This window comes from Microchirus variegatus, assembly GCF_963457635.1.
Source record: "Microchirus variegatus genome assembly, chromosome: 3".
NCBI lineage: Eukaryota > Metazoa > Chordata > Actinopteri > Pleuronectiformes > Soleidae > Microchirus > Microchirus variegatus.
The window spans coordinates 18,092,282-18,112,876 of NC_139804.1; the positions used below are offsets into that span (position 1 = coordinate 18,092,282).

Below are 20,595 nucleotides of genomic sequence, written 5' to 3' on the forward strand. Positions count from 1 at the left end.
ATTTGCTTTTCTTCTGGTGTTCAAAGAAAAAGAGAAAATATTCTGTAATATTATGACTGATGCACTGAGCGGCAATTTTATTAATGTTGTTTAAAATAATTAATATATATTGCAAAAGAATGTAAGCTTTGGGATGTGCAGCTGTTTCTGAAAGGTTAAGAGCCTGACAGTGAACACTGCGTATATTATCTGTCAGACCTCTGAGTTACTGTAATCTAACAAAGGTAATAAAACCCAGAAAGAATGTTTAAAAAGGATTTTTCACTTTCTTGCCAGGAGTAAGATGAAAAGTAGGCTACGACTCATGCCTGTCTTTTATTTTAAGGCCATGGTTGGTTAGCTTAGCTCAGCATAATATAATATATATATATATATATATATATATATATAAAGCTATACTGTGAGGATTTCTTATCTCAGACATGGCCAGACTGCTGCTGATTTACAGGACTTATGCAAAGCTAACTTGCTCCAGACTCATAGTTACAAAGCAAAAAAAAAAACCTTTCTTATTCTGCTCTATAACAGTGAATGTTTGATGTTGTAGGCAGTTGTAAGAAGATGAAATATAATCTGGAAAGAATAACCAACCTGGCAAGGGGAATATCGACATAAAAGTTAAAGCCTGTAAAAATCAATATTGTTTTCGAAGACATTATTCAGCTACAGAAACACATTCTTGAGCACCTTAGGATGCTTGGAGCGTAACCAAAACCCTAAACCACTTTTTTTCCAGGTGAAAAACCAAAATATATGAGTATCTAGTAATGTGAACCAGGTCCAAATGTGTATCTACTGTATATGTAGCATTCAGAGTTTGTCAGTGTCCAGCACACCCTGCCCTTTCACCACTAATCGTCCTCTTCTGGCTCCTGTTTATTCAGATTCGAGGAATACAGAGAGCAGAGATGCAAACGTATCGGTGCTGCTGCGAGTAATCACTCATCGCTTTTTATTTATTGGAAAACACACTATCACGCTCAAAACGACTAGGAACTACAACTAAAAGCATACACACCGTGTGCCTTCTCTGTGTAGTACAGATGTAGACTACACCCCCGTGGTGCTCCCTCACCCCACTCATCTGGCACAGACATGTGAATGGACATGCTTATGGTCAGGGGGCTCTGTAGTTGGCTGGGACATTGCTTATGTAGCTTGATGTTCCTCATATCCACAGCTGCTGGGTGCACTCTGTCTGACAAACTACACCAACAGGTGGAATGACCTGTTTCAGAGCTCTTTCATAAGCCTGATGCTTGATGGTGCTTGAGTTGGATAAATCACACAATCTAATTTGTTTGGCTGCATGGATCTCACTTGTTGCAGAAATCTATACAATAAAACCACTGAGTATCTTTTCCTTTCCTTTTGGCACCAGTGGCATTTCATGACTAAAACATGCTAAAACATGATCAGCTATATGACTAGATTCAGCTGTTTAGCACAGATCGTCTGACATGATTTTCCTCTCATACATTCCTGTAGCTGGGCCACACGGTTGGTGTAGTGGTTAGCACTTTTGCCGTGGAGTTTGCATGTTCTCCCCGTGTGTGCATGGGTTTTCTCCGGGTTATCCGCTTTCCTCCCACAGTTCAAACACAAGTAATATGGGGATTAGGTAAATTGGTCACTCTAAATTGACCGTGTGAATGTGAGAGTGAATGGTTGTTTGTCTACGTATTTATGTGGCCCTGTGATGGACTGGCGAACTGTCCACGGTGTGACCCCGTCTATCACCCTATGTCAGCTGAGATTGGCACAGATAAAGTGGTAGAAGATGGATATATGGACATTCCCATAGCAGGAAAGCGCATGAAAGCCAGTAGCTAAGAGCAGAATCCTGCAAATATTTCACAATAAAGCTTTGTGAATTTGTTCAGGGAATTGAAATGCTACAGTGCTTTGACTTTCACATGGGTCGCAGGTCTTGTGCTTGTGACTTTTGCAACAGATAGAGACAATGAAACTGAGATCATTTTCACTGTCTATTCTTGCTGCAAAGAGTGGCCACACAGATCTGGTTCTCAGATGCATCTCACATGGGCTGCTCTAATCAGTTAAAACCTGTGCCTTAATGAAAAGCAGTTTGAACAGAGACTCATCCAGTGTGGCTCTGGTCTAATATAATCAATGATTTCAAGGGTGCCTCCTTTGATCTCAGGGGCCTCAGGCAGTTGCCCGCCTTGCCTACCCTGTTGTAGTGCCATTGGCAGCAAATATAAGAGCAGTTGTGAGCAGAGACAATGACTGGCAGATACATTTCTAATAAAAAAAAGAGCTTGGGATGATAAATCAGCCTGACCTGAGCACAGTCTGTTCTTTGTTGACAGTGGAGCCTAACAACATCGACAGCAGCAGCAGAAATGTGTGATCAGACCAACCCAGTGATAAATCATGACTCAGCAGGGCAGCGTGATAAGTAAGAGCTGTTTGGACAAGCCCACATGACAGAATGATGAGAGAAAAGGTCTGCGAAATGTATGATGTAATGCATGTGTGTGTGTGTTCACTGTTTCATGTATGGATGGAACTCTTTGTTGCCCTCACACCATTGTTGATTTTCCTGAGCCGTGCTTATTATTATTACAACTTACTTTCATCATCTCATTGCTGTGTCAGTGTTCAAGTACTGACTTGTCTCTTACTGTCCTCTGGTGGACAAAAAGTAGAATAGAAGTGATTCAGCTGCAATGCCCAAATAAATCCACTAGAGGTCAGCGTACAGACAACACTTGATAACGGATGGACAAGTCACAGTGAGGACTGTGGCTCTATAAAAAATGACCAATAACCTAAAACACAATATTTAAAAGCATTTATATAAATAGATTTAGAATTTTTCCACAATACATACCATATTGCGCAAAAATGTGTTAAGTTATTTGGCCAGATTATTGTCCTCTCAGCCTTCTTTTCTTAATTAATATATAACTTCAATGCAGTTTTTCAACTGCCAAAATGATTGAATCAGTGAATGGCATACGTGAAGTGTAAAATGGTTTGAGTGGTTGTCAAGACCAGAAAAAACTTAAATAACCTTACATTTTTTTACCATTTGTTTCTGTCTCAAAATGACTTCATTTATTTCAAATGATAGTTTGGAGACAATACATCTTCCATTTTACCACTTGAAAGTCCTGCAAAGGACCAAAACAATGCAAATGTTCATTTGTCAAAAAATTACTGCAGCTCTTACTTTGACTGACAGTTTGTTTCTTTGTGAATTTAATGACTGAATTGACTTTAATGTGTGGTATATGTGACAGATTGTAGTCCCACCTCAGAACCCGATTAATACTCTGTAAAGCCCCCAACATAACTAATACAATACAGTTTCTCACTTGCCAAAAAAGTTGTTTACATCTTAAAGGTCACATAGAGTGGTCCTGTTGCACATATATGTTAGTTATGGAGGTCTACTTACATATATTAACTTGTTTTTATGGTCAAAAACCTCCTAGTTTCTGTAAACTAGCCGATAGAAATCCTCTTTTCTGACAGTGTTTTTCAGCCGCGATGTTTCAGTGTGAACTTTCACCCCCAGAAGACAGAGTATTGTGATTGGCCAGTACTTTCCAGCACATCCGTTCTCAGAAGCGCAGCGCCCCCCTCTGGAACGGCGGATGCACTGCTCCTCATTATCAAAACATTGTTTTAACAGTGTTTAAAAATAGCTTCGTCACGACTCCCCGCCGCAGTCCATTTTATGACTTTGACCCGGAGTCAGACCCAGAGTCAGAAGACACTGTCGCTCGTTAAACACCTCCACAACGGACGTTATTTTTCTTCTGCGGTTCAATGTACGCAACCGGATGTGCCCGGACTACCGCCTGGAGCAGGACGATCGGTTGTTCAGGAGAACCGCTGCTTACGTAACTATTACGGGATTTTCAGTGATCTCGTTGAGCCCCGAGATTACAATAAAACACAACGTTCTCAGCAATGGCTGAACTGTTTGTTTCGAACCGTCAGGCTTCGTAAACAAGGTAATGACGCAGATACACACCAAAAAAACAGCGATAATAGGAACTTCCGGTCTAGTTCCGCTTTAAAAATTCCAAAACAACAAATACAATATTGCCAATCTCCAAAAGGTGATTACAGCTCATATGCAGTCTCGATTTAAAAATGACTCAATTTCATTCTTGGGCATTATAGCTTTAGAGTTTCTTATTTCGTTACTGTAATAACAGCAAATGACCCTCAATAAAATACATTTCACTTGCCAAAGGTGGTCCTACCCTGTGACTGAAATCTTTGTTTGCTTTGGCATGACGTCTCTTACCTTATTTTTTTTCAAAATACTTCCTGCTACACAGTCAGTTGAGGTCGGTACACTATTCAAACTGCAGAGAGCAGAAGTTTAATGCTCCTTGTAGTTTATCAGGAAAAGTAAATGAACCTTATCAGGTAGAAATCTGAAAAAATTAGGCCAAGCAACCTGGACGGCCCCATCATTTTACCATTTGCAGAATAAGATGCTTGACGTGCTTCCTTGTCCGTTGACCGTTGCAGAGAAGAGCTGTGGGATGCACAGCTCTTCTCTTATCTGAGTCAGTAACTGATAAAACATCCACACAGCAGCCAGCAGCACATATAATGTCATCACATTAAAAAAAAAAGGTACACTGATATTTATGAGGAAGTTGGCTCCTATAATTCACTGTAAACACCAGGCCTGACTCAAATGTGCCCCATTGATTCAGAAAACATGTGGACCGTGGTGAATGGAAAAAAGTTTGGTGTGACTATTCCTGTGAAAATCCCAACCACAAGTCCCACCCACAACAAAAAGTGAGCTGGAGGAAGTACTCAGGGAGCACAAAACACTACCAACAAGTCTAGACACTCCCCTATATTTACAGGAAATATGTATATTTTTTTATGGAAATACCTATTTTAGATTTCTTTATTATTTTCTTTTTTATGAATTTTCCTTTCAAATCTATTTTATATGTTTTGAGTTCATCAGCTCACAGACAAGCAAACGTGGCCAAAAACAGAACCCTCATTAGTTTAGGTAGATTTACTCTATCAGGTGCTCATCCAACATCTACTGGCTTATTTTCTTTTTTTTTAATGAAAAAGAGCAGTGTTTCTACTGCGATCTCCTTTTAGTCTATAACATTTAGGGGCCATAAATTGAATATACTATGCATAATATTTATAAGGATATAATCACTTGAAAATAGCCATCATTTGGTCAATTTGTAGCAAATTAGACTTTTATATGTATAGAGTCATTTACCATTTAAAAGACTCTACTTCTGACTCTATGGTTACAGTTATGGTTATGGTGGAAAACTGTTGCTCCTCGTCCTGTTACATCCACGAGGTTCGGACCTAGAGCATGTGAGGCTTAATGAGGAAAAACACAATTTACCTAATTGTACTTTACAACAACAGGAAAATGAAAGGAGCCTTAAACCATTTTAATGATAATAAGCACACACACAGACAAAATACTACATTTTAGTAAATATGACCAAATGACGAAGTAAGAGTTAATTATATATTCGTTTTCATGACTAAATTATTCAAATATCAGCCGTCTGGTATGTGGGCACAGCCTTAAGAAATTAGGAGGTTTATTAATTGGTTTATTTGTTAGTAATGTTCCTCAAAATCTACATAACTGAGATGGGGTGAAAAACGGGAGATGCAGATTAATGGAAAAAGCCAGGAATCTCCTTTGCTTTCTTCTATAGATAATACAATGAGGGATTGTTTTTTTATTAGTTTGTATATATGACAACCAAAATAAAATCGGAATCTAACAGATTTTCACATTTGTATTATGGTAATAAACTTGATTCATGTAGCACTTTTCCAACAATGTTGCAGACAAGAGTCAAATAAAGTTAAAGTAAACAGGAAGTTGACACATCCACAGAGAGATACAGTGATAAAATAATTTATAAATAATACAAAAATAAAGCAAATTAAAACACATAAAACAAATAGGAATGGCAGGCAATAAATATGCGCAGATATTCCCAAACGCTTGATTAAGAAACACAATTTTAAGACATGATTTAAAACCAGTTGTGATTTTGTAAATGCAAATATGTCATTTACAAAAAGTGAAGTGCTGTACATTTCTTGAAATCTATTTGTGATATAGTTTAGTATTTCGTTATTATTATTTTTATTTAAGTCAACTGTATGTATGCCGTTCTCTTTTTTTGAAAAAAAAAATACTATTTTGGTTATCAGAGCACACATTCAAATTTGTCCTTCTATATTTCTGTTATAGGAGTCATGCTTGTTTGGTTTACTAATGGTATAGACCTCAGTTTATTGGTTTAGAAAAACTATATGTTACAGTATAATGTATTTTTATGTCCCAAACTTACCCCTATCAAAATAAATAAATATATACATATAGTGTGTGTGCGTGTGTGTGTGTGGATGATGCGCGTATGGCTCAGACAGACCTCCCCGACTCTCCTCCCTGCTCCTGATGCTCCCAACCCCTAATCTCAATTACAAATGCAAATAGTCGAAAAAACGTCCCTACCAAACATTTGCATTTAAACAAATAGATAAAGGTCATTTTGAAAAAAACTGCCTGCCCATGAGTGCAGTGTGAGGTGGCATGTTCCATGTGTCCCTGCCCTCCTCACTACACAGTTAAAGCTCCCATCGTGGCACGCCACGCTGCTCAGTATGATGCTGCACACTGGGACTCAACTACTGTAGGCAAATACAGCAGGGGGGGAGAACAGAGAGGCCTGTCTCTGTCTGTGTGTGTGTATGTGTGTGTGTGTGAGCGCGCGCTCGTGTGTGTATGTGTGTGTTTGTGTCAGTGTGTGTGGGAGTGTATCAGAGTGCACAGCAGCATCATGGACACAGGTGAGAGCCACTCATTCATTTACAGACTTAGCTCTGGTTTGCTCTTAAAATGCATGTAAACGCTTATTTTGTTTTATTTATCATATATTTTGAGTTATTTGATTTGATACAATTACTCTATTATACTGTACATTATATGCACATTTACATGTATAATGTGTATTCATACATGTATATTAAATTCGGCATTATATATATATACATATATATAAAATAAGTTATATACACAAATGTGTATGTACTAACGGTAGAATGTAACATCCATCATAAAATCATAATAATAATAATCTATTTCATAACATATAGTTGAATATTAATATTTGCAAGAATGTCTTAAAGATGCATTCAATAATCTAGAATCTTTGCTCTTCTTTTTTGTATGCAATAATAGTAATGCAGATAATGTAATTTTCATGAATGCTCCTGCATCCCATTATATCCTGCGTCCCATGACTTGACCAGGGATACACACACACACACACACACACACACACACACACACACACACACACACACACACACATATATATATACATACATGTATATGTAATCATCTAAGTTCTTGTCTTTTGAATGCACTTTTATTGGTAAATCACACTTTTATCTCTTATGAATGTCTACTTTAATTTTTAAAATTATTATTTTATAATAAGTTTTCCTCTTTTAAGATTTTCTTAATGTATTTATATGCCTTTGTAAAGCATGTTGAGTTGCCCTGTGTATGAACAGTGCTGTACTTATAAACTTGCCTTGGTTACCATGATGTATGCATGCAGGATTTCTGATTGTAAATTGTGTTTTGTGTTTCTAAAACCATAATGACCCCTCCAGTGAGTGTGTTTGTTGTAAATTGGGCCTTTTAAGCAGTCCATTTGCATTGACCAAACCAAAGGCCATTTCCATGACATTTACACACCAATCCCATAGAGTCATTGGCCGATATGCATAAAACTGTGAAACATTCAAATGAACACACATTTGTGGAGATGAATGAAAATGTGTATGAATATGTGTTTCAAGTCAAACTGTTTCTGGATTTGTATCTGATGTGTGATCACAAAACCTTCTCTGCTTCCGTCCAGACTACTCTAAGCGAGTGTACCAAGGTGTTCGAGTGAAACATACAGTCAAGGACCTGCTGGCAGAGAAGAGATCCAGACAGACAAGTGGACCCAGATATAGTGTAAGCACAATCTCCTCTAAACTGCTCTGCTTTTGTCCCGTCACTTCATTTGTCTCCTAAATCAAACAGTATAACCACAGTTGACATTCTGTTGGGCAACACAATTAAGAGGTCGCTTGAAAAAAATAAATCTCTTCTCCTTGTTTACATTCGGCTTGTTTTGTGGAGTAACGATGCATGGTTCATCCATCTGTCTCCGCTCCCCTCGAGCGCTTGCAAAGCCAATCTGTAAATAGCCGAAAGTGTTGTGTGCAGAGAGACACAAAGCACCAAGGCCCATCCTGACCTCACAAAAGAACGCTGACACAATGCCCGTAGTGGCAATGGCCATGATCACGCAGAAACTGCCCCGAGGTGGAGGCACGGCTGTGGTGGGGGGATTGAGGTGGACAGGGAGCAGAGACAGAAGCAGCCTATGCAAAGTTTGATCCACGCACACCTGCCAGCTGACATTGTCCTGTGCTGTGTGCAGGCCGCACACAAACCTCCTATTGTTTTCTCAGAAACACAGGCCATCACACACACACACACACACACACACACACACACACACAGAGAAAAAGAAATGTGCTTTAGACGTCTGCATGCACAAGCAAGACTGGCTTTTCATTTTCCACAAACTGCCTGTCAAAAGGCTTTTACTGAACAGTATTTACTGTTTGGTTTGTGTTTAGCATCGGCATGTCCACTCTATAGACATGCAAGCCACTAACCACATAGGCAGTGATGGGGCTGTGTGAAAGACAAAAGAGGAAATATAATTGGATTTGACAAAGAGTGTCCTAAAATAGCTTCTTTATATACACAGTATTTATAATTTAAAGTTCATGTACAAGTGTTTTGTAACCTCAGTACATGTTGCAAAGTGATCACATCCACCAGGCTGATGCACTGTGATTTAACTAAAATATCATCATAATAGGTGTTGAGAAAGACACTGTAATAAGTTATAGTACCTTTATATATGATTCCTTTAAAAAGTAATAATATTACTTCTTAATTTGGTGTAAAAAGTTTACCATTTACCCTTACTCATAACATCAAAAAGTCATGTGCGACAAGTTTCTTTTGGAACTGAATTCACTTTATTGAAATAACAATTTTGTAAAAAAAATAAACCTCTGCAGATGTTCTGCTTATTCCTTCTGAAGTGATATGGATCTGCTGTGACTCAGTGACTACCTTTGCATAGTAATTGTAATTCAATTACTGTTTTGTAAATCTTAATCCCTTACGCCACTCATTTCGGTGGCGTGCAGTAAAATATTACTGACCAACATCATATTAACAATAGTTCAGACTTGTCTCCAAAGTTAAAACAAAACAAAAACAATGACAGAAAATAATGTGAGCACAACTTTGGATAATGAATGTAATTGTGTTTTTTAGGAGTTGTTTTGAAGATGACTAGCAATAAGGTGTCATTAATCTCTGCCACACTGAATTCCCTGTGATCAGAGCTTTTCAGGCTGATAAGAAGGATTGTAAGCAGAAATGTGTTTGAGCACTTCAGGGTCCAGGATGGAGTAATGTGGTCAAGAAGTTCAGACGAGATTAAGGGATTTGTAAGTGAGGAGCAGGATTTAGTGTCTGATGAGAGATTTGACTTGACTCATTGTAGAGGACTGAGAGCAAATCTACAGCTTCTTTTTTTCTTAAACCAAACTTTATTTATACAATGTGCAAACGGTATTGGAAATTGAGATCATTCAATTTAAGAGGCATCAGTAGACGTATGTACACACTTGTTATTCTGCAATGATTTGTACTGTATGTGCTCTTAAATTGAATGATTAGTGTAAAAACGAAAATATACAACAGAAAAAGGGTTGTGGTTAGTGGAATAATTAATTAAAGTGTTTTAAGTACTGTAGTATTTGTCCAGGAAAGGTTGATAATATGCTCGTACAACTTTTTTTTGTATCCATAATTATAAAACCAAACAATATAAACTCCATTCTGAACTTTACTTGGATGTCATCACCAGCTTTATTTCCCTTTTAAAATAAATTGATGGTGTGTTAAATTGGTCTTCTAATCAGTCCAACAAATGTACCAGCCTGAATTCTGCCATGTTTTTGTCATGATTGTCTTATTTTTCGGTTTACTATTCAGCAAGGGGGTGGGAGGAGCTGTGGCACAAGTGCAAAGCACCTAGGCCATCCTAAATACAACTGAAGGTATACAAGCAGGAATAATCCAACTATCACATGATTTGGGTGTTTTTAGTACGACTTTGAGACATTAAATTTAGCATTTCTGTAAGACTAACATGTATTCGAAAGCTTTAGTTGGACTCACACAATGCATCTCCATTTTCAAAATTCATGTAAATGTACTGATAGACGAGAAAATAATGAGTGAAAGCAATAGAAAAAAGGCAGAAATCACCAAATTATTTCAATGCATAAAAAAATTATGTCCTTCATGTTTTACATGATTTATAAGAATTGTCTGTATTTGCCATGGCAGCTCCATCAACCACATATGGCAAAACAGGTTAAATAGGAGATTGTGTAATATTTTAAAAAGACTGCTGTCTTTTTTTTTTTTTTTCAGTGAGCACTGAACTGTACATATACATACATCACATTTTTTCTGATAGCAAATTCATAAAACAGCTGTAGTCCTTGAGTCTGATGTGCTGGTGATGGTTTTATACAGACTGCTACAGAATCGGTACCTACAGTGAATTTGTCTGTGATAGATCTCCAAGCATTCCTGAAAGCTTCTGAAAAACAAAGTGTAAGTGTAAACACCCAAAGCAGACTTTACTTTAATGTTAAGTGAGGCTTAGGTACATTTCTTCACTGAATGAACTGAAGCCAGACATGTTTGGAACTCGGTGAGCTCCATGTTGAAACACTAAGCTGTGGAAGCAGCAGTGGGTTAAGAGAAGACACTCGTGTCTCTGTCAGGGGTCAGTGAGTCCACGGATGAGACTATAGAGACTATAACAACAACTGAAGTAACCAGCTTGTGCCATTGTCTTGGACAAAGCAATACAACCTCAGTCACTGCTGCAGTGACAATGTTACATATAGGCATCCAAATGTGGATGGATGTTTACAGTGGTATGATAGAAAACTCCAAATAAAGTTTTCCTTTTTTTCAAAAAGTCATATTGAAGAAAAAATTCACAAAAAGAAAAATTCTGAATAATTTTAAGCATTACATTTATAAGCAATAAAAATACATATCTGAGTTGGCCTGGTATAAAAATAATGGAGTAATATATATTTTTTAAGCTCTACTCAAGTTAATTAATTTTAAGTTATTTTACCAGTTGACCAAAAGCCAAATATATAGTTATTGAATGATAGTTTACAGTGCAAATTGGGGGTCTTGAGAATACTGAGGGTCTGTGGCACGATGGGGTTTAAAAAGGATGAAAAGTTTAAATTATAAATAAGAAAAACGAGTCAAATACGTGACAGATTGGTCCCCAAGAAACTGAATAAAATCAAGTCTGCGTACACTTTGAAGTTAAGGCTTGTGTATTTTACTGTCAGTTAGTTTACAAAGTGGAATGTTAAAAATGTTAAAGTGGAGTTTTTGGCCACACTCATCTGTCTGTCTGATTGTGAGGAACTTAACCCAAACGGTAAAGGACTGAATTTGATGAAATTTCCCAGCAATGTAGGTAATGACTGAAATGAAATTATTAGATTCTGATGGTGATCCAGATCCAAATCCTTTTTTTTTTTTTTTTTTTTTTTTAATGTGTAAAGGAGTTGACATGCTAAGATAGGGAAGTGCTTTCTCTAGTTTGTAATGTTTCATATCTGTTCAGCTGCGGTGATTAGAGGTGCCAGTAAAAGCTACTGCATCATTTTCATCCACATCAAACCATTAATGTGCTTTGAGCACATAAACATACCGACAAGGGGCAGAAATGTCCCAGAATAAGACGTAAAAAGGTGCATTTGTGTCTCGATTTGTGGGAAATAAACAAGCATAAAGAGTGGAAAAGGTTGATTGTGTGTCGGCTCAGAAAGGAGATTTGGCTGTTAGCTTGAGATCTGGTCTCAGCTCTGGAGAGAACTTTTTTTGTGCAAGGTTTTACATTCTTCAAACTGCAGGAATAGACAGCAGAACACTGTGTTCAAGGCTGATTAATACATACACTTTAGTTATTTTGCTTTTCTGCAGACCTTGAGAGATTAGCAAGAGATTAGCAATCTAACTGAGGTCCATTTATCACAAATGTGAATAACAGAGATGTTTTCTTAGAGTACTGTCAGAAAAGTGAGTTTATAAGTTCCAATGGTGGTTCACAGGTAAGGGTTTGTGTAGAAAATTAACTAAACAATAGTAGATGAATTTAAACGTTTCCCATTATTAATTTGTAAGCAAAAAATAATAAACATATTATTACTTAACAATAAGCACTTAAATATAAAGATATTCAAAGATATTCACAATAATGTTATGCCTTTTTGTCGTTACACATGATACGCATGTGTAATGAAATTTAGATTTAGAAACATGAGCTCACTTGTCTTGGTTTGCAGAGAGCATACAATAGTAGCATGTGATTGTGAGGATTGGTTTGGCTTAGCGCTCATCTAAGGATATGCATCTTATGCGTCTGGACCATAATTCCAGCTGAAACAGCAGCCAGTTGAACATCTCTGTGACCGATGCTGTTCAACAACAATCTACTTTCATGAGCTTTTCTTCCTGTTGTCATAATGATTCAAAGTCAGTGACCACTGCGCCTGCGTGTCACTTAAAGCCTGTAACTAACACAGAGCATGCTGGGATGTCAGTTGCTTCATTGAACCATGCAAGTGCACCTGTGTGGAAGCATCTGTGTGGGTTATTCAGGTTCTTCCTTTAGTTTGTTGCCCATCTGTTTCTGGCCTGCACTTCAGCACCTTTTCTCTGCAGACTTTACTCACACATGATTATAAACAGCACATGATGTTGCACAGAGACGCACAGTAACTAAAGCCAGCCACGTCTTTGTGTTAGTTAATGCTTGTCTTTTATCCCCAACAATAAAAGACCATTGAGAGAAGAGCAAACTCTGACCACAAGGTGATTCTGTTCATGTTGGAACATGGAGCAGCACAAGGAAAATAAATATAAAGGTCTTACATCATCTCATAAATGAACGGTGTGTGATGAAGAAAACTCGGGTCTGGGACTTTTTGTAATCTCAAATGGGATTAATAGTGATGGTTCTGAGGGTAAAGGTGAACCAAGGTAATTTACTGCAAGAACATACAATTCTGAACTTAAAGGGGGTATATGCAGTTTTTTGGTTTTTTTTACTACTGTATATAGACGACATTAACTGTTTCAATATAACACATTTTGCAAGTTTGGTGCCAACTTAAATTCCCTTTTTTCCGTCATGTCTTTGTTCGATATCTATAACTTATTTGCAAGTTAGCATGCTAACCAACTAGTAACTTCTTCTCACTAATGTTGGTGGAGATATGTATACATATATACAGGATTTTTTAAAGCGGTAAAGTAAAACATTTTGGTGTTTGTTAATTTATTTAAGTACACTCTTAGAAATAAAAGTGCTAATTAGAACCATGTAAGGTTCTTTGGCTTGTCCTCATAGGAGAACCCTTTGGCTTTGGCTCCAGGTAGAACCTTTTTATAAAGGTTCGAACAAGAACCCTTTTAAAACCCTTTATTCAGGAAAGGGGTTTGGGGTCTGGATCAAAATGGTTCTTACTAGAACCATTATTGTTACCAAGAACCCTTAAAAAACCCTTTCCCGAAGAAAGGGTTTTTCAGAAGCAAATGGTTCCAGGTACAACCTCAGCACTTGTAGAAGGGCCCTTTTGGAACCCTTATGTCTAAGAGTGTATGAAATAGGCACGCCTTCAAATATTTCTGTTAAACACTCTTCTGTCTTTTGCATAGGAAGGAAGACTTTGTTTCTCCAAAATTAGGCTTAATAATAAAGCCTTCATCATAACCCACACCCCTCCTCTACCACACACAAACACAGACACACACAGAGAAACACACATTCTGAGTTTGAGTGTGCTGATTTCCATACACAGCCTTCAGAGATGCAGTCAGCCATACCTGGGCCACATGAGGAAGTCTTGGCACTGGCAAATCACATTCAAATTCTGCCCTCAAAATTTGCTTGCCTCCCGGCCAACGCCGGCTTAATATCAACTCGTTCATGCTAGCAGTATGCAAACACACCTATCCTGTCCAACCTTGTCCTTATGTCCCTCTGCAGTCTCTGAATGAGGCTGTTACTATAGCAACATATTCCAGCAGAGGCAGCAAAGTGTTGCGTTTATTATAAAAAAAATAAAATAAAAAAAAGACACTGAATCTTGATCAGATGTATGTCCAATGTATTCCTTATTCAAGATAATGTGGGTAATAGGGAGTGTAGTGAAGAATGTAATAACTAACAATGACATGGCAACTGTTTGTTCTGTTTTCACTGTAATAAAAGGCTATAAAGCAATAACTGGCCAACAATGCAATACAATGTTATAGCATTTTATCCATAATATAATAAGTTATTGCATTATTTACTTATTGTACATGGATTTGAAACTATTACATTATTGTTAACACAAGCATGTTTTTAACATCTCAGTAACATATTTCATATTATGTTTAGGCTAAATTTGTGGATATTATCAAATTAAACTAGAAACTATAATAGAATATAACCTGTGTTTGAAAATATATGCATTAGGTGTCTGAAAGAATTGAATAATTACTTTGTAAAACCCATACAGTGATACTTGTTATTACCAGCAACTGAATATAAGTAATAATCATCTTAATATTGCATACTGTAGTAATCATGTCTAAATAAATGTGACCAGGAAAATCTGTTTAGGTGGAATGGCTCATTGGATTCAACAGGAGAATATGTATATTTTAATTATAAAAGATAGAACAATGTGTTATTATTATTTATATTAGTGTGTAGCCTCTTCTATTATTTATTCCATGTTCATGTAATTCCTGTTGCATGGATTAGCCTCCGCTATTCGTCCACACATATCTTCATATACCAGTCATATTCAATGTGATATAATAACATTGGTCACTGAAAAAGTGAACAAAAATATTCAGGGAATATGCTTGTGGTGTCTTACAATGAGACCAATGTAGAATTAATCATCAGGGGGAACTGGTGATTTGATTTACTTAGACACAAAGACATCCTGGTTTTGTCTTTGGTTTGCCGAGGATAAATCTGATAATCTGATATACAGTATGTATATATGTTCAGACTTGTTTAATTCAAGTTCAGTAACTACACAGTTTGTGCTTCACTTTGAATATATAATTGCACATACTTTTGTGATTTTACTACCCTCTTAGGTTAAAACAAACAAACACTGCTCTGATTTGGAGTAAATAACACAACTATAAATCATTTCTATCAATAATAGTCAAGAACAGGCTACTCCAAAGTGCTGGGGGAGGGGCCCCGAAAATACAATTCTGCTTAGGATATCATAAAGATTTGAGTATACACAGAGGTGGAAAAAGTACTAAAATATTGTACTCAAGTAAAAGTACCAATACTTTGATGAAATATTACTCAAGTAGAAGTAAAAGTAGTCATCTGAAAATGTACTCAAGTAGAAGTAAAAAGTAGTTCATTTGAAATGTACTTTAAGTAAAAGTTACTTAGTTACTTTGCGCTGGGTGTGAGGGTAGTAGAAATATGACAAGGGGTCAGAAATCCCAAACTATTTTGGAGCTCACGCGCCCGGCGTGACACAGGATATTACGTCACTTTTGGCGCGCGCCCTATGTTCACTCACCAGTGCTGGTGCTAATCACATCATCATTCGTCTGGTTCTGGTGTATATTTCCCCCTTGTAGGTCTTCATTGTGCTGAATTTTTATTTTTACTCAGTAACGGGTAGGATTTATAAAGTAACTAAGTGCAATACTTGAGTCAATACGTACTCAAGTAAAATACCAAATCCTGATTTTAAATTGTACTTAAAAAATACAAAATACACAAAAAAAGTATTCAATGCAGTAACTTAAGTAAATGTATTTAGTTACTTTCCACCTCTGGGTATATAAAATTTACTTGGTTGCAGTTTGTTTCTGCGTGCAATTATGCAATATTGGAATGGTGTTTTTTTCCCCCTTTTCCACTTTTTATTTTACTTTTTCATAAGTAAAATAAAAAGTGAGACAATGAAATCGAACTTGAAATTAGAGGACATTAAAATATGGGGCAAGCTTTTAAAACAATTGGTCAAATTAACCCAATACAACATTTTTGACAATTATGGCAACTCTTCCACTCTTGAGACATATCTGTCCCTCCCTGATGTTAATAATATGTCTATGTTGATTTCCATATGACTGAAAGTACCATTCATGTTCCAGACTCATTTCAAGTGTCATTTCTTTGCCACAGGGAGGATCGACCACTTCACCTTCATTTGTCCAGATGCCAGGTGAGAATCAACAGATCATGAAACACAATCAGAGATCATCACTGACTCATGACTGTCTGCAAAATAAATCTGCCAGTGCTCAGTCAACCCTTTTTTAGTAGTCTGACTCCGTTATCTGCACATTTTGAGAATTTAAATGTTAAGTTTAAAACTGTTTCCCTTATGTTTCCCAATCTTTTCATATAGGGACAAACTTTTTATAGATGACAAAATATTACGACCATCTCAAACATAAATCTTAAACATCTGCTTATTTTTCTGCGATTTCTGTAACACCACTTTATTTTATGCATGTGTTTCTAAAACACATATACAGAAGTTCAATTCTTGTGTATATGGAGCACACGGTTTAATGGGATATCTCATTTTTGAAGTGATAGTAAAAAGTGAGCTGAGAGATTGCGGAGAGGGGAGCAGAACATGCATTTTAGAAAGTTTCTGTTTTGCCTTTTGTGAAAACAGAAAATCGCACTTAGTGCTTCACCAAGTTTACTATGTTGCCTCACAGGTGATTATTTAGCTAACGTAAGTGGTCAGTGTCTGTTGTTAGTTATTATTATTATTGTAGAAACCCACTTTCATGTGGCTCAGAGGTGAATTTTAGATCCTGAAATAATTCTGCAACATTTTTATATATTTGGTCACCTAAACTAATCTTGTGGGACCCATGAATGACTGATTTCTACTCTTTGCAGGAGCTCACATGTTGCCCAGTTACTATGGCATGAGGCGCCCCTTCATCTCCGAGTCAGACTTCTGTCCATCTGCCAAGCAGTTCTCCCCTGACATCTACTCCTCCTCCCTCGGGGGTAAATCTCTGGGCTGCGAGCCGTCCACAATGAGCAGCTACTCGTCCCTAATCGACAGCTACTACCCAGAGGCCTTTGGTGATTACCGCAGTGCCACGGCCTTCTCAAGTTCTGGAGGTTCCTTCCTGCCCTCGTCGGCCCTCTCATCCCTGCTGCCTCCCTTCAGTGGAGAGTCCTCGCATCTATTTCTGGTAGGACTTTTCATCCAAAACAAACAAAACAAAAGAAAACATTTCTCATGAAGATAAAGAGCTTCACCAAAGTACCTTTGCTCTGCTTTGAAATGAGCCAAGTCTAAGAGCCCATTAAACATGATGAAGTGATCAGATCTATCACGTCAGCTAAACCTTGCATTACACACTGTGGAGTTTGAGATGTGGGGTTTTAGGAGGAAATGAGACTGTGTTGAGTGAATCTATGATAACTGTTTGTTTTTGTCCTCATGGGGTCAGTGCAAATTAGTTTGAATCATACCCCTGACACAACATGATGTAATGAACAATTATAATTGATTTGGAAAAACATCAGTATCCACGTTGAGTCACTCTTCTGACAGACCTGATATCATATTTACTTGCTTTTAGCCCTGTTTATGTATACTCTAACTGTTGACAGTATATCTGGATGTGATTATCAGTAGTTAGTTACTCACTGTGTCTGTTTGTTGTTTGATGCAGAGAAGTAGAATTCAATGTGCCTTTCTAGCTCTTTAAACTTTAAAGCTTTTTTTTTTACGAGAAAAACAGCACCCAACCCTTTTTCCTTTGCATTTCTTTTCCAAACAATGTCCAAGTTGGCATTGCACGCAGTGGTGTGTTCTTTACTCTAACGGTTGTCGTGGTAATCTGCATGCAGATCAAAGGAATGTGAGGGTGGTAACTGTCTCCATCCATTTTTTCCATAATTTAATAATACATCTGTTGCATTTTTACAGATATCTCTAACATTTCTCATCCAAACACCACCAATCAGCACCGCACGCACACACACACACACACACACACACACACTGTGCCCTTAGGAGTTTACCTGCGAAATGTAAAGCCTGTCAATTGAACTGTTGGACAGTTATGTGGTTAACAGGCAGACGACATAAAATGACATTAAAATGTCCTCTTGATGCAAATAGTAATCGGACATTACATAAAACATAGGAGAGTGACTATAAGAGATAATAAAAACTGAAATAAATGATATGTTTCTCTATTCGATGTTAAAATACTGTAGAAGAGTGGGTGACAATCTGCTTGGTGACTGCAGGGGTCATATTTCCAGTATTAGCTTCATGGTCTTTGTGAGTGTCAGGTTATTTTCTCAGTAACATGGACAAATGACTGTTGAACTTTGAATGTCATAATATTTAAGTCTTGTGAACCATGTACCATTTAATAGGAAAAACTATAAATACTGCATGAATGCTCTTGTACTTGGCACCAGTGAATCAGAGCATATGAACCCTGCATTGTAGTTGCATTGACACTTCCTTGTATCGTGACTATATGAATGAATGAATGAATGACTCATCTTTTCCTGCCCTCTCTTCCTGCTTCAGAGAGAATCATGGGAGCAGTCAGTTCCAGAGCCAGGATCCCAGGTGGAGACTCTTTGTCCGGACAGCCTGACTGCTATCAGTGTCCCACCCTCCATGCCCAGCCCTGAACCTCCAGACAGTCCGTCCCAATACCGGTCCAACAGCCGAGGCTCCCCCATGTGCTCCATCCCCAGCAGCCAGCCCTACACGCTGCACCCGCTGGAGGACTCCCACTACCACTCTTTGACCACCAGCAGCTCCTACCCTGCTCCCTCCTCCTCCTTCTCCTGCTCGCCATACATGAGCAGCGACCTGGTGTCCAAGATGGGGACTGAGGACACCGACAGCCACGGCAGCCTCCCGACCAACGGTGAGGCTCAAGCCTTGTGGTCTAAAGAGGACGGGGTGAGCCCGTGGTCGCCGTACGAGATCAGGAGGGCGTACTGACTGCAGGACAGGCCAGAGGTTCAGGATTTAGAGGAAGATGGAGGTTTCACAGACAGTTGCACAGATGGTGCATGGGCGATTCTGTTGAGAGGACATTTTTAATGCATTGCCAATATAGTCTGATGAGATGTTAAAATCCCTATTTATTTGTGTGAGGTTTTGTTTGTATGATTTATATGAAAAGAATTGAAATGATGGACTCTGTCTTGGTGTATGATATGAAGTTGTATGGTTACATGTTACATGTTAAAGACCCGTAAACATTCTGTACGCAGTTCTTCTCCCACGGTGGTAAGAGGGGGCTTCTGTGCTTATGTGGGTACACGGTCCTGTTGTGGAGTTGCTCAGCTAATAAAAAAAAAAAGGTCACCACTAGCTTTCGCATTTTACAAAAGTTTTACACCTACACATTTACTTTCCATCCTATTAAGATACAACCAGAACACACAGGAAAATAAATCATACATTTTAGAACATTAAAGCTTCATTCAGGCGAGGGTCAGCGTTAAATGTAACCTGGCACATAGCACTCTGGTCAGTGACACCAGGCTTTGTTTTTTCTTTTTTAAGATTAAAACTTAGGATTTTTACTTATTTCTCTGTGCAGGTGATCCCAAATACTGCATCTGTAATTTTCAGGTCTGGACTCTTTCTTCCCAAATATGATTTCACTGCATTAGTTGATGCAAAATTATGATTTTGATTCAGTCAAATTCTGTGATCTTTGGTATATTGAATGAAATGATGTGATTTACCAAATTACTAATGAGTTAAACTTGAGCAACATGTGTATATAACTGTCAAGCTTGTCTTAACTAATAAATCTGGTGTAAAAGAGCTTTTTCACAGCGGGCATTTTGTACTAGTATAGGTATTCCCAATGACATGAACACATTAAAGTCCAGGCCCGACACACAGAGGCACGGATGAGTTTAAGAAGCTTCATCAGTTTCTAGAAGAGGAGGAGGAGGAGACCAGGATGGCTGCACTGAGGGAAGAAGAGGAGCAGAAGAGTCGCATGACGAAGGAGAAGATGGAGGCTCTGAGCAGAGAGAGACAAGCTCTATCAGATACAGTCAGAGCCACAGAGGACGAGCTGAGAGCTGAAGGCGTCTCCTTCCTGCTCAACTACAAGGCTGCAGTGGACAGAGTGCAGCAGCGCCCCCTGCTGGAGCCTCCACAGCTGCACTCAGGAGCTCTGATAGATGGAAAGGAGACATACGGTCACACACACACACACACACACACACACACACACACACACACACACACACACACACACACACACACACACACACACCATGTTTCCATTAATTTTAAATGGTGATGTGA

At 38.1% G+C, this 20,595-nt stretch overlaps 1 protein-coding gene across 1 annotated transcript; it reads left to right on the forward strand.

The window, feature by feature from the left end:
- Nucleotides 1-6,608: 6,608 nt before the first annotated feature.
- Nucleotides 6,609-19,263, forward strand: LOC310924690 (POU class 2 homeobox associating-factor 2-like; the record flags this gene model as incomplete). The annotated part of the gene is given in 8 exon segments (XM_083886490.1): nucleotides 6,609-6,677; nucleotides 6,680-6,718; nucleotides 6,721-6,767; nucleotides 6,833-6,858; nucleotides 7,941-8,041; nucleotides 16,437-16,476; nucleotides 17,172-17,476; nucleotides 18,838-19,263. Coding segments are annotated over 8 exon segments (1,053 nt in total).
- Between the last annotated feature and the right edge of the window lie 1,332 nt (nucleotides 19,264-20,595).